Consider the following 14,794-nt stretch of genomic DNA (forward strand, 5'->3'; position numbering starts at 1 on the left):
TTCTTTTGACACATAATACTCGCCAACACGAGCATTCTTGTTAAAGATTGTGATGATTGTTCCAGGTATGCACTTAATGATTGAGAACAAAAATGGTGTTAGATCATTCATTTTATATTATTTTATATTTTTTCTCCTGGTTTCGTTGGAAAAATGAAGAATAGATGTGAATTGTGCAACACCAATTTATGTTTCATTCTCGAATAGATTACAACATAATGTTGTTAATACAAGCCACATCATAAAATGGACTAAAGATAAAGTAAGAAGACAGAATATGCCAAATAAATTGTCATTTTTTCTTTGTACAAAAATGTTGTAACTTGTGATATTATATCTTTGGCTTCTTAAATGATGCAGTCCAATAAAAGAATACCTTGTTTTTAAGATAAATCATGAAAAAACCACTTTACTCATCTACAAACAAAATGGCTAAAACCTAATATCATCTCAGAGTGTTGATTATCTAGGGTAAACAGTGGTTGCCATGTTCTAATGTACGATTATTCTAAGCACGTCTTGTGCTCGAATGGCTTCACTCCCAATTGAACTGCCCAGCTTGGATAAGGAGCGACCACCTGAAGCAGTTGGTTTGTCATAGGATGCCTGAGAGCAAGACTCTCTGCGTGCAACGTATGTGAATCATAATGTACACTCTGCCAGAAAAGAGGGCCTCCATACTTCACATCTCCGCATAAAGGCAGACCTAAATATTGGCAATGTAATCGAATCTGATGAGTTCTTCCAGTCTCTGGAAATGCACGCACCAAAGTTACCTCCTCGTCAACGTCTGAGCACCTCTTTGTAACCTCATTACTCACAAGCCTCACCTCATCTTCACTCCCAACGATGACCTCTAGACAGTCGTGTTCAACCGAAAGTTCATTATCCCATCTCAGCGAATCAGGGCCTGAAACAATTTCTAATCTAGTGATCATTTCTCGAACCGTTTCAGTTTTGACAGGAAGACGCCTGCCGATATCGTGTTTAGCATAAACATGCCAGGCACCATATCTGGACCTGCCGTGTCCCGATTCAATCCTCGACTTTCTCCACGTGGGTTGTGACTGGGCACACTGAGCAATGTATGTCTTGTGAACCTTACGATTCATGTAAGAACGAGTGAGGTTGGCAGCGGCTACTTTGCATTTAGTGATGATCATTATTCCACTTGTGTCACGATCGAGGCGATTTGCCATGTGTAAATGCAGCGGGGTTTCGCCTGCATAAAGCATGCCACTTGACTTTCAGCACGAAAAACTCACCCGAACGGTGACATCAAACATGAAACACTCAAAAATTCCACAAAAATGTCCGAGACTTTACGCCTTGTCACGTACTTACAGCATTGCAGAAAGGAATCTTAATCACAAGGAAGCTAACAATCTACAAAAAAAAGACTTAACATATATTCAAGTTCATATGCATGCTTCCAAGGGCACTAAATGTACGAATACACAACAGCAAATATCTCGAAGAGTCAAGAATTAGTGTGAGGTACCAACCACTTGAGCTGCACAGAGATGGCATGGTTTCAAACACATGGCCACTATATAATCCACGGGGTTTGTTCACAATTATCAGCCACTCATCCTCGAACAGCACACTTTCCCTCCCGATTGCTGGTCTGGATTTCATTGCAGCCTCTGCCACAAGAGCTCTCTGCAGCTCCACCTCGTTCGACAATTGACTTGGAACTGGTGACAGCGGTACTGGGTAATCCAATTTCAGTACGCTATCGACCTCTCCACAGCTTTCTTTTATCACCATCGAATGGGCAACCACAGAAGATCTCATCCTGGCTGGTAATGGGGAGAAGACGAATTCCAGCGATCTGATACCAACTCGAGTTTGCACCTTCGAGTGCCATGGTAGGAAGGTGACTGCTCGTGCCGGACATGACGCATGATACATGAGCGAAGACTCTCCAAAATCTGCATCCATTTCGAAGAAAACTTCAGACGAATCCTCGTAAACATCACGGCATCTCTTGAACCAGTTCTGTCTTGTGCTTCAATGCAAGTATCAGGTACGCAAAGGTTCAAATTCGTGGATAAGAACAGAAAAGACTAACGGTACTCGGAATGAATCTGCGAGAAGTATGGAATTAATGCGACGCATTTACTCAGCATGCTACACTCAAACTACAGATGATCCACGCCCCAAACCGAGGTCTTATCCTTGATTCATTTTCACAACTCCCCATCTCCCATAATTCATGTACGAATCGAAGAACAGCGAATTCTCGCAGGACACGCAAAGAGAAGAAAACCTATCAACGTAAATCGATTCCTCCGAGGACCTGCACGCCACTAACCTAGCGGTCAATCCCACCATTCTGTTACTCGGAACATAGCAGCACCACAAATGCTATTCCGAACAAAACATGACCAAACCTACATTCTCGTGCAATGCTCAAAGAATCAGTGACCAATTTTGCGAAAAATGCAACAAGTACACCAATACAGGAGCCGTCTTTGTTCCAATGAGGCGTTTAGCTCCACCAAATCGCAAAAACAAAGGACGAGGGCAGCTGGAGTGCAGACTCAGACCTTTCGGTAATGCCTCCGCGTCTTTGAGTGCGTCGTGAAAAACTTCATGCAAATGAGGATATTAAGAGTGTTGGTCCACCAAAAGGCTCGCAAAGGAAACCTCCGCAAACTGCAAGAGCATCGAAGAAGATGAGATTGACGTTAGGGCGTTGAGGAAATCCCCTTCGCAAATTTCTGGCTGCACACCAAGCTAAGCAAAGCTACGCTAAAACTTCAAGGGGCGTCGTCGTTACTAGACCCCTAGATCCCCATTCACACTGTTACGAGTTCAATTAGCCTCTACTCACGCGTTCACACTGTGACGACTGTTCTTCACCCAGAAAATAGGGCCCACAGAACTGAGGCTTTTCTCGTACAAGTGATGCATAAGTCTAAACTAGACTTCTTTGACTTTATTTATTAAATATTTCTCACACTTTTCTGAACATTGATTTTAATGTGTGTGTGAATAAATATATATATATATATATATATATAATAACATGGGTAGAAATCAAAGAGATAAAGAAGCTTATTCATTGGCCTTGAATAAAGGAACGTGGAGAAAATGGGGAATGTGGGAGCACATGAATGCATAGGTTTCTAAAGCCCCATGGTCTTGAAGAGAACACTCCCATAAGCTTTGACAACTTTTCTATGAACAATGGCATGAGTTTCTGCTAGTATATGTATGTATGAAAAATATATATATTTATATATTTATTTATTCTCATCTACTTTAGAAGAGGGTGCTAGTGTCAGGTGATGAACAATTTATACACTTGATTTTATGGGTAGTTGTTAATTGTTTTGTAACAATGTAGAAAATCAATTGGATTCTTTCAGAAAGCTTATTATAAGTTATTATTTAAATAGAAAAAAAAAGTTACAATTTTTTTTTTTTTTTTTTTTTTTTTTTTTTCTAGCTAATATCAATCTTTGTTAATGTATCTCTCCATGCTTGAGTATTTAATTTAAATTAATTTAATTTATTAAAATTACACAAGATAAAATGTAGAATGTTAATATTTACGTAACTATCAGTGGATGACATATTCTTGTGGTGTTAGTAAGTGTTATACCAAATTTTGTGAAATCTTTACAAACATATATAACTACTAGCAGGTCGTGATTTTATTTAAAGATATACATTGATTATTAAAACAAATATATGAGTAATTCAAACAAAATTTTCTTGTATATAATTTTAAGAATGTTACTTATTTAAATAATAACTAAAATTAAAAATATATTAATTAACTATCTTTTATACAACAATCAATAGATTGTGATTTAATAATAAAATGATATTTTATACAGTTCTTAACTTAAGCATTTTTCTAACATTTTGAAAATACTTCAATGGCATGGACAATTTTAGTATTTGGGATCTTTGTTGTTTAATCTGTTATAGGTTTAGCTAATGTGCTTAAATAGCTTTAATTATTATATATTTTAAAAAATTTAAATAAACTTTGTAATTGCATAGATAATCCTTTTAATACAACATTAACTTGTTCTTAAAAAACACACATTAATAATTATTTATTAAATATTATTTGATAAGTAAGAACAAGTATGCTAAGCACTTCAATGAAGGTCAATTACTTGAATTTTATAATATTTAATCTTAAAATACATTCTAATATAGTTTGAGTGATATAATTTGTCATCTTTATTGTAATATTAACGAACGTATGTGTATTCTCCACCTTGGTACCTTAAATTTCTTCTTTTCTAGTGCATCTTATTTTACTTCAGTAGGTGCTTTACATCAAGTCAATGGAATAACTGACATGTAGAATTCATTAATCTTACTCAAATTAAGCTCTCCATGCAACTCTGTTCAATATTTTGAATTCCAAATACTTCGTATTGACTTGTCTATCATCTTCAAAGTTCACACATTGCTATTTTCTCTCACGTACAGCTCAAATGACTGGTAATAATTTCATTCAATTTTTTTTATTATTATTTTATCTTACTTGGCACAGTGAATGCCATGGATTTTTAAGTTGCAGCTTTTAGAGTTGAAAGCCTATTCAACCAAATGAAGATTTTCTTACTTCACTCTTGTACTTAATCACTTAGTCTGTCTGATGTTGATGAATTTGAAAATGACTCTTAATTATTCAATTTTTTCAGGCTTGGATGTTGGTTGACTGACACACAGGCCCTCAACTGCATGATGGAGAGCAAAGTGAGGTGAAACTCAGTTTCCAAGGCTATCAAATTCCAAATGTATTTCTCCAAATAATAAGGGAAACCTACACATGATTTACACTGCTTTAAAATGTGCTTTCTTTACAGTCATAGTCATATTTGTCCTTGTTGAAAGTCCATTACTGCGAATATGATGCATGCATTGAGCCATTTGAACTATCAGCTGGTTTCTCAACAAGCACATGTGCTCACAGAATTACCCAGGATAATCTCCTCTTCAAGTATGCATTATGGTGATGCATTGATGGATTAACAACAAGATAAACGCCTCGGAAACGTAATCGTCTGAAGTAATCGTCTGGTGAGGCAGCATAGATTGTCTTGCAGTAAAAAAGGAATTAGCTTTGCAGAATCGACACTTGGCAGTGACACTTGGGAGTTAGTATTTTGCAGCCGGAAATGTGCTTGAGGCATGTTTCGCAAAGAGTGTTGTATTCTGGAAGTGATAGAATGCAAGAGCTTGGTTGAACAGTTCGGATGCTATTTATAATCGCGAATGAAGAACTTCTGCCGTTGCTAATCAAATGTGACCGACACCACCTAGTTCAAAAACAACCGAGAGTGTCAATAGCTTTAGAGTCGCCCACAATTAGAGATAATCACAGCCTTGCGAGTCTTGCCATCACTGGAGCCAACGGCTTCAATCGCTTTCACGACATTGAATCCTTCGACGACCACTCCGAACACAACATGTTTTCCATCGAGCCACGGCGCGGGGACGGTGGTGATGAAGAACTGGGACCCATTGCTGTTGGGTCCAGCATTTGCCATCGACAATGTTCCTGGCACGCCGTGCCTTCTCACAAAATTCTCGTCCGGGAACTTGGTGCCGTAGATTGATTCGCCCCCTGTGCCATTTCCCTTCGTGAAGTCACCTCCCTGGCACATGAACTCTGGGATGACACGGTGGAATGCCGAGCCTTTGAAGTGCAGGTTTCGTCCGCTTTCGCCAGCGCCTTTCTCGCCAGTGCACAAACACCTGGAGTGTCAACAGAGTGCTTCAGTTGCTGCTGGTCAGGCATCAGCGAACATGGAAGTCACTTGGATCATCAGATCACCGCTGGTTACATTGTATTCTGGTATTTTTTAAAGAGAAATCCAAAGAACAAATGTGTGAATAGAAGGCGAAGCACCTGAAGTTTTCGGCAGTCTTTGGGCATGTGTCTTTATAGAGCTCTATTATAATCCGGCCCGTGGGTGTGCCCCCAATGACAATATCAAAGAACACCCTAGGATTTGTCGATGCCATTACTCTGCGCGTGATCCAAAAAAGCTAGATAGTCGACTTGAACCGATGATAAATAGCCTAAAACTCCATTCTGAAAGACGAAAGGTTAGCTTGATTTTGAAGAATTATGAATCTACAAGGTGATTCCTAACTTGTGACCAAATCCTAGAGTTGTGAAGTCTGACCTTTCGCACTTTCACGGCTAAAATAATCGTTTTGTTGCCTGGTGGTTTACTCGCCAAACCTGAGATGGATGCTACTCTGTCGTCTGCTTTTCACACCATGCAATTGCATGAAACCATTATTCGGCTTAACATGAGCAGTTGGGCAAATCAACCTCCTGCATGAAGTTATTCAAAGGATTTTGCTTCAAAGGTCACCGCAATGTATCGTTCAGTAATCCAGTGAATTGCAATCTGGTAACATCCACTTTCGAAGTCTTCAAAAGTCCCCGGAGCATTTGGGTTTCCTCCTGAGGGAAGGCCTTAGAACAATGATTTTTATCTTACAGTATGGCAAAGCGGCAGCTGCATACGATCTAACATTCTAACATGACCTTGCTTCTCAGTGTCAGGTGGCCCAATGCCAAAACACGGGCATACAGAACTCGTCACACTTGAATATTAAATTTCACTTGGGATTCGAATTGAAGGGGAGGACTAACACGAATTGCGTATGCCTTGGAGAAAACGTCGACGACGATGGATTCAGGATTGAAAGAAATAATTTCTCCAGGTTTTGACATTATGGTGAGGAATTTCTCACACCTGATTTAATTAAGGTCATGGCACGGGAGACCATGTGCTCCTGGTTCGCGGCAATCGTTTCCCTCTCATCCTTGCATGTAAAGAACTCTTGGACTGTCAAGGGACACCAGGATGTTACCTACAACCTCTTCCAAACGGCACTACAATGTATATAAACGCAATATAACGGCTCGATTTCTGCATTGAGGAGACCAGCCCATACAAAATCCTGCCACTAGTGGAGGAATACAAATACACTCACATGCACAACCAATCAACTGGACATAGACGGATTGTAATCTCACCGAGAATGGTCTGAGAGTATTCATTCTCCCCTTGGGTTCTGAAGAGTTGGGTACTAAATGCTCAGATTCATTACAATAATTTTACTGGCCTTTAGCGTGGACAGATACGGTCTCCGTCTCCAAAATTTCAAGAATACACTTTCGTTAATGAAATCACTTTGCTACGAGAATTCATGGAATTGGCAGGGAATTCATGTTCACACCGCATCATCGAGGACGCAAGAATAATTAATTACTTTCTACGGATTTGATGAACACTGTAGGTTGGCTTTCAGTCGACGTGTCAAAGAATCAAGGATTTATAACCACATCTGCTCCAGTATATGTGAAATGATCCCCCTTAGCAAAATCTCTAAACAGATGCAAGTTAATCGCGATCATTTAATAATTTTACATGAATACTTCTCTTTGCTTCTCTAGAGAAGCTTAAATGAAGTCACTCAGAAGTTGAACACCTCGAAGACAGGTTCAGATGTGTGGGCCTTTGTCAGTGATTCACAGCTATTCGACCGTGACATGGAGGTTTTGAATGGGCAGGCCTCGCTAGGCCACATCTGGCAGTGATCCTTGCAGCTCTCGTCAGACCTTAATTGGCCATTCTGCTGTGAATTTTCATCGTCTGAGCTCACGGCTAAAAAAAATTGCAAATGTACACCATCGGTTGAATCATCCGGCGTGTTGTAACCGCAGGTACCTTGCTTTGAAAAATCTAAGGGAGGGTTTCCTTGCTCGTTGATGGACAGCGTCGACTCGAAGCTTGCATCATCTTGTGAGATCTGCTGAGATTTGTAACAGGAACATGTAGATAACGCCATATCCTGAGAGTTCTCCGTTGAACATGGTTGTTTCTTTGCGCTGGTTTTCAGAGTTGATTCTGAATCGATTTTTAAGTGACTGGTGTGACTAAATATTTCTTGTGTCAAAAGCTCGGCCACCTCTTGGTCTGAACTTGAGCTCGTGGACCGAGCAGAGGATGACCCAATCAAGGGAACGAAGCGCTTCAGTTGCGGTGCAGGAATTGGGACGAGAGGATGCTTTCCATTGAGGTCTTGATCAGTTTGGCTATGGGGAGGCCCACCTTCCGAATGAATCCGGTGTACTTCTCTGCGAGCTTGGTGATAGAGCCTCCGCTTCATGGAAAGAGATAATTGCCTGCTGAGTTGTGTATTTTGCTCCAAGGTTATGTTCTGGCGGTTAAGGAGATGCGTTTCTCTCATGGGAGTCGCAACTGTTTCCAGAGACAGATGCCGAGAGTGTTGCAGTGAATTTGGTTCCAACTCAATCTGTTCGTTATCTTGAATTCCGACATCCGAAGCTGCAAGAGTTCAGGGTTTAGGTTATATGACTAGGATTAGAACAAATTCTATCGATGAGTGCTTGCTTTCCACGACCAAGGCGGACAAATGTCTCTTCGCAATTCGGCTGCATTAAAAAACTAACAAGGAGATCTTTCTTACTAGACATGAATGAACCGCGGCTGGAAGGCGGCGACATCGATCTGGAAAGACCAGAAAACTGCCCGCTTTCCAATAACTGCAGCACATTATCGTGCAGAATTTCAGTCTCGTGGTTGATGAGAGATGGTCCAGGATTGATATTCGACGCCAAAAGGAGCGACATAGTAGGGCCACGAGCATGTTCGGGCGTCTCCCTCTCCGCCGGCATGAGAGTGTGGGGCAACACAGCTTCCAGAGCAATATTGATTCTACACAAGGGGCATGTGGAGGACTTCACAAGCCACGTATCGATGCAGGGGATGTGAAAGGGATGATTGCACTTGGGCAGGATTCGAAGCACCTCCCCGATCTCAAACTCTCCCAAGCAAACGGAGCATTCAGTCTTGTCGAGCACTCCCTCGTGGGGATCGTACTTTCGAGTCGGAATCCGGCTAATGAGGGCATCGTCCAAGCCCACCCTACTAGCAGGCCCTGCGCCGTGCTCCTCCATCAACACCTGATGACGCAGGAGGTCGCTAGATTAGAATAGATCATCTCGGAAACTGATCCAATTCAGGAGGCTTAGGAAAAGGATTCACTGCTTACAATGGTGGAGGGACTGCCATCTCGGCCGTTGCGCCACGCACTCCAGCAACAAAATAGATTCCGATTACAGTACTTATCGAAGACTCTGTAGTAGCTCACGATTAGGAAGGCTCCGGCCAGCACTACGACCATTGCAATCACCACAGGACTGAGTATGCTCTGTCCTGAGGAAGAAACACCTGGTACAACTGGCGCTCGAACGAATGGAGTTGGTGCGTAGGAATTGCTGAGATATTTGATGCTTCCGGCATGGGGGTCTTGTATTTGTGAAGAGTGCCTTTGTTCCATGGTAAACCGCATTGAGATACGAATCTGACAAGAATCGTCACCAGCTGCAAAAAAAGAAGTGGGAATTCGAGCCACATTCTATTATTGCGTCAGAAAAGATCTGGATCGAAGTTAGACGGAGGTCTTAAGAGAAAGGTCTATGTTTCAAGATAGGTCTAAGTATTTCGAACCTTATTGAAAGAATTAGAAATAGTCGATTCATCACGAAACTGAAATCTGCAACCCTCCGCTTTTCCCAGAAGGAATTGTTGCAATTCCATCTATTTAGTCACTCCTATCAAAATTCTGCTTCCGATGGACGTAACAGTTGTGGCCCACCACGGCCACTCATTAGTCAACTCAATCGTGACCTACGCACACTTAGTAATCTTCAGCCCGTGCCGAGAATCTGCACATTAGGCAACTGATTAGAGAATGTCTACAGACCCGATTGTTATATTGTGAGTTCTGCATCATCCAGTAACTGTAATAAAGGCACTCAAATTTGGCACAGATCCTCTCACAAAAGTAGCATGTGCTACAATGAGACCAGCCTCCGGCGAATGAAGCAAGGTCCAATGGTCACAATTCAGAACACAGCAATAAGACAATCCTATCCACTATCTGAGCTTCACTGCTCAATTCCCCGAAATCTGCACAGCTAAAGATAACAAAACAAACGCGTCTATCCCCTACTCGCAATCGACGTTCAAAGGCCCCTCGTTTCGGAACTTCAGTTTAACCCAGAGACAACAATACTGTGACTCAACAACTGTCGAAGCTGAGTGGATCCGACCCTGCGCTTCCGTCGATCACGTACTCCAACGCCTATTCGACAATCCATACACTACACCCACCTCACGAAGCATCGACTGGCTAACTCCACCCTGTGATCCTGTAACCCGACCACTAGTCGAGAATGAGGCACATCTAGACAAAGTAATCAAAGCATGCAGATCGGAGACAGCGCGACACAGTGGACGAGGCAACAACACTAGGCAAGCATCGCACCTGCTCCGGTCTCGGTGCAAGTCGAAGCCTCATCAGTGCAGCGGAGATGACACTGATCGAGGTCACAATCGACCAGGGGAAGCAGCAGCAGGAGAGGAACAGCAACAACAACAAGAGATGTGAGGAGGAGGCGCCATGCCCAGTAGCACGAGTAAACCTGTGCTAGTGCTTGCTTGCTTCTGCTTCTGCTTCTTCTTCTTCATCATCTTCCATGACTTCGTAGGATTAGCGATGCGGCAACTCACTCACTCACTCACTGTCTCCGTCGATGCGGCGGTGGAGTGCGATGGGGCAGCAGCAGCGTGACTCCTCCAATGTGGGATCTGATTGCTCTGATTGGTGCTTCCTTTCCTTGATCGCTCCTCCTCCTCCTCCTCCTCCTCGTATTTGGAATAATAATACTAATAATACTAATAATAATAATGGTGATGCTGGTAAAGGTTTCTCGTAATGGATTTTGTGAATAGTTTCAGTTGTGGAGATTTTTTATTAATTGAATACAATGTGCTAGAAATATCAATATTCATTGGATTTGATGTATATCAAATTTAATGTCGAAGATAATGCATTTGCTTTTGTACTTAAAAGACAAGCATAAGTCTTAATGTAGAAGAATATTTGGATATGTTTATATATATATATATATATATATATAAATCAATGTTTACAAAGTTATTTGAATTTATTTTCTAACTTGATGGTTTAATGTTGAAAGAGATTCAGAAAAACCAAAAGACATACCATTACGTTAAAAATAGCCACATCTATTGCAAATAACTCTTTTTAATATATTTTTAATTATTATCTTAAAAGTTTGTAAATTTATACTCAACTTCAATTAATAAATTAATAAATAAATAAATAAAAATTACAAAAAGATATGCAATTCATGATAAAGACTCTAAATATATATACTGGAAAAAAATTATTTAGCAAGCTAAATGATTGTATTACTGTTGCAATAACCCTAAATCACTAATATTTGTATTGAATAGAGATGTTTTTGTGATGAAAATATATTCTAAAAACAATTTAATCTATACCAACTAACATATGCATAAAAATCTCTTAGAGAAAAATTCAAAACAAGTATTATTATTATTAGTAGTAGTAGTAGTAGTAGTACTAATTTCAAATTAGTAATAAAACAAGGTCAAAGATTGGATAAAAGAAAGAGATATTTGTTTGTTTGTCAGAGTCTACTAGAGTCTATTTGCATGGTCTCCACAGTGATTGAACATCTTTAATTTTACCTTTACATTGGGTAATCACATTTTAGTGAAAAAATTTGAATCTTTGATATTTTTTTTAGATTGATAAACCCATAATATTAGTAAATGCATACTTAAAAAATAATATAAAATTCTTCTATTTTTTTCAAAAATAACAACAAAGATGTTTTTTATATTTTATTTATTTATTGTTTAAATAAAAATAACTAATATTAAGAATAAATAATTAATAAAAACCTAATAAATAATTTACGATTATATATTCTTTAAGATATTTATGGCAGATCTAATTATTCACAAAAACAAAAAAATATTCAAATCTTCATTTGTTGCAAAGATATTTTGAGAATAAATTTCAAAATCATTGTAACAATTAATTACTCAATGTATGGCATGTATAGAAAAATACTAAGTAAAAATTCAATATATAAATATATATATATATATATATATATATACACATCATAATTTATTTATTTTTAAAAACAACATATCAAATATTTGATAATTTGTATTATAAGTTAATACTTTAGATAGTTTAAGAATATATGCACAAATTGGAGTTTTAATATTCATGTGGTTCAAAGAAAAATCACAAATTAAACAAAATAAAATTTTAGTTAGATTGGTTATAATTCTATTTGGTTACTAAGATAAAGTTTCAATATATCCTCAAGGGTAGTTTTGTAGAATTATATGTAAAATTGCAACATAAAATAGTACTGATAATTATAATAATATTCTTTGTTATAATATCCTATAGAGATTATGATTTAAAAAATAAAGGACAAACGGATTATGGAATTTTTTTTAATATTAATATTTGCCATAACGTTATGAGATTTTATTTAAGAAAAGTTTGGATATTTTACGATTTCACTTTAAGAATTTCACTTTATCATTATTAAATTAAAATCATAAAAATATATTTTTGGATAATTCGCTTCCTAGTAAATATCTTTAAAGAATAGAATAAAATGCCAATCACAATACAAGACAGATTCAGTTGTTTAATCCTTGATGACCAAATCTATATGATATCAAAACTACTAAAACAACTTGGAAATTCAGTTTTCAGAGTACAATGGCCTTGAGTTGCATATATTATTTAGTTGTTTACATATACATTTTCCTTTCTTTTGCTTTGTTAGTTAGGGTTGAGAATCTCCTAACAATACCATAAAAATTTCATAAAACTACTGTAATAAAAAAAATACACCTTTAACTGATCAAATAATTGTATTCGTGGAATCCAACTTCGTCAAAAGTTCTTTACCAAATTTTTGTTCCCTGATGCGTTCTGTATCAATTCAAACGAATATTGCACTTTGGAAATTTATATAAATGACATTCCCAGAGTGAAACAATTTTTTCTTACAAATTATATTCTTACAGTCGAAAGAAATGTGAGCAACCTGTTCTGATTGTGAACAACTGTATACTGTGCACTCTAGAATATAAAGTTGCGAGAGACTCCATGCTAGTTATCTACCGTGACGTTTAAGTCATTGCTTTCAAGGACACTTTCGTTTGGTCCAAGTACTGTTTTATCGAGGGACTGATTCATCGTAATAATTGCAATGGGTGTAGCAGTGACAAATAATTTCGAATATTGTACCAGAACAGGTCGGATAAGGGCATTCACTTCACTCTTTAGAAGTCATTTCTGGTAACTTGAACGGAGCATGATAACGTAACATGAGCTGCCGATTTAAAGTGAAGTAGTCAGAGTAAAATTCTAAATTTCTCTGCATTAGGTCATGAATGGTTTATGTATTGTAAAAATTTGCTTGTTTTAGCTGTTTTGAAGCCAGGCTACCGGTACTGGCGTGAAGACTTAGGGGACTGTTTTCCTGCTATGCAGCGTGTTATGGGGAAGTATAGAATACTTTCTACGAAGGGCTCATGATAGGAGTTAGTTCCACGATCCGTTGGGTAATAATGGCGATCAAGTTGAAAAAACTATAGTACAAATTTAAATGTCTGTAGTTATTTGAAATCAGTAACAAAGTAAGTGATTTAGGTTTCGGACGGGACAAAAGAACCGGTACAAGTAAATTATTTCAAATTTGTACGGTCTCTCCACGGCGCAACAGTTCCATGATCATAGACACAGCGCTGGATTTTATGGTCAATAATGCAGAAGTGTTTAAGCCAGGTCACGTCATAGTAACCTAGGCGTGCATCCCTCAATCGGATATCTTTCTGTAATCATGTATTATCATGATTAGCATGGTATTGTCATCATAGGGAAGTGAAATTACTTTGATCAGCGAAGGGTCACGATACCAACATGTCTTACTGCTGAGACACACTGTACCGCAGTGTACAGATTTCAGAAATCTATTTAGAGACGATAAGGAATAGAAGGCCCATGCCCAGGTTTAGAACCACTAATATTCGTGCTCATATTCTATGGGTGTTTCGTAGTCTGTCAAGCCATTAGCATTCAGTACGAGGAATTATTTGAAATCATTGCACGGACACGCAACCCAAAAAACACTACGACAAAGCCAATGATCGATGACTTTAAGAAAAAGCAGCAGGGGCAAGGCTCAATCGACGCAGTGCTCCCCAATCGCATGAACTCAAACGTCAGAGGCTAGCTTCGTAGACAAACCCACAGCATATACAACGCCCCACGTTTCTAAGACGACTTGAGGCAGTGACTCCACACCAACACCCACAGACACAAAAACTAACCCAAACTGTGAACCAACAACACAAGTACAGCGTAATCACACCCAGTGTAGCTATGACCACTGAGAGAGAATACATTCTAACAATCGTAGCCACGTTCTTATACAATGTAAAATGGAAGCATCGCGTTTGACCTAACCCTAATCAGAGCCCATGAGAGGCGCCTCCACAGTTGGATTACTGAATCGTTGGGTTTGATCGTCCACTTCGACTTTTCGTCTCGTGTTTTCGTCGGATAATGGGCTGGCCTCGTTTCCAGTTTCGACCCGCTTTGGAGGGTCTTGACTGGTGGGTAGGACGTTGTTCTGTGATTGGCTGCTTGGGCTTTGGTCCCGTCTTCTTGGGGGTAGGTACTAACCATGGATGAAAAACCTTTCACATTTTGAAAATACGTTATCTAAGTGGTGGTAATTTGATATTTTCGGAATTCCACAAGCCAGATATTTGGTTATTACAATATTTCAATATCCATATGTGTGTATATACAGTGACAAACAAAACTGAGTACA

General features: G+C 38.9%; 3 protein-coding genes and 1 non-coding gene across 9 annotated transcripts; all 4 read right to left on the reverse strand.

Annotated features, from left to right (window-relative positions):
* Positions 1-365: 365 nt before the first annotated feature.
* Positions 366-2,746, reverse strand: LOC112274982 (RNA pseudouridine synthase 1). Of its 2 annotated transcripts, XM_024504887.3 has the most exons (4): positions 2,553-2,744; positions 2,273-2,302; positions 1,506-1,934; positions 366-1,222 (listed from the first exon to the last, which is right to left on the reverse strand). In XM_024504887.3, exons 3-4 carry the CDS (start codon positions 1,912-1,914, stop codon positions 504-506), a joined length of 1,128 nt encoding a protein of 375 aa, XP_024360655.1. In that variant the 5' UTR covers positions 1,915-1,934; positions 2,273-2,302; positions 2,553-2,744; the 3' UTR covers positions 366-503. The 2 variants fall into 2 exon arrangements, with proteins under 2 accessions (XP_024360655.1, XP_024360654.1); XM_024504886.3 differs by lacking the exon at positions 2,273-2,302 and having other exon boundaries at positions 2,553-2,746.
* Positions 2,747-5,139: 2,393 nt separating this feature from the next.
* On the reverse strand, positions 5,140-6,889 carry LOC112274984 (peptidyl-prolyl cis-trans isomerase). 5 transcript variants are annotated; one of them, XM_073530257.2, is made up of 4 exons: positions 6,750-6,889; positions 6,168-6,454; positions 5,888-6,073; positions 5,140-5,733 (listed from the first exon to the last, which is right to left on the reverse strand). In XM_073530257.2, the coding sequence occupies exons 3-4, from the start codon at positions 6,001-6,003 to the stop codon at positions 5,328-5,330; spliced, it is 522 nt and encodes a 173-aa protein (XP_073386358.1). In that variant the 5' UTR covers positions 6,004-6,073; positions 6,168-6,454; positions 6,750-6,889; the 3' UTR covers positions 5,140-5,327. The 5 variants fall into 5 exon arrangements, with proteins under 5 accessions (XP_073386358.1, XP_073386361.1, XP_073386359.1 ...); XM_073530260.2 differs by having other exon boundaries at positions 5,888-6,007; positions 6,168-6,250; positions 6,750-6,888; XM_073530258.2 differs by having other exon boundaries at positions 6,168-6,250; positions 6,750-6,881.
* Positions 6,890-7,069: 180 nt separating this feature from the next.
* Positions 7,070-9,375, reverse strand: LOC112274981 (uncharacterized). The gene is made up of 3 exons (XM_024504884.3): positions 9,076-9,375; positions 8,491-8,986; positions 7,070-8,348 (listed from the first exon to the last, which is right to left on the reverse strand). The coding sequence occupies exons 1-3, from the start codon at positions 9,373-9,375 to the stop codon at positions 7,474-7,476; spliced, it is 1,671 nt and encodes a 556-aa protein (XP_024360652.1). The 3' UTR covers positions 7,070-7,473.
* A 4,611-nt stretch (positions 9,376-13,986) lies between these two features.
* Positions 13,987-14,069, reverse strand: LOC112275417 (small nucleolar RNA snoR8a). The gene has a single exon (XR_002967730.1). It is a non-coding gene; the product is annotated as a small nucleolar RNA snoR8a (small nucleolar RNA).
* Positions 14,070-14,794: the final 725 nt, after the last annotated feature.

The sequence above is a fragment of the Physcomitrium patens genome, chromosome 22 (genome assembly GCF_059467195.1).
Source record: "Physcomitrium patens ecotype Gransden chromosome 22, ASM5946719v1, whole genome shotgun sequence".
Classification (NCBI taxonomy): Eukaryota; Viridiplantae; Streptophyta; class Bryopsida; order Funariales; family Funariaceae; genus Physcomitrium; species Physcomitrium patens.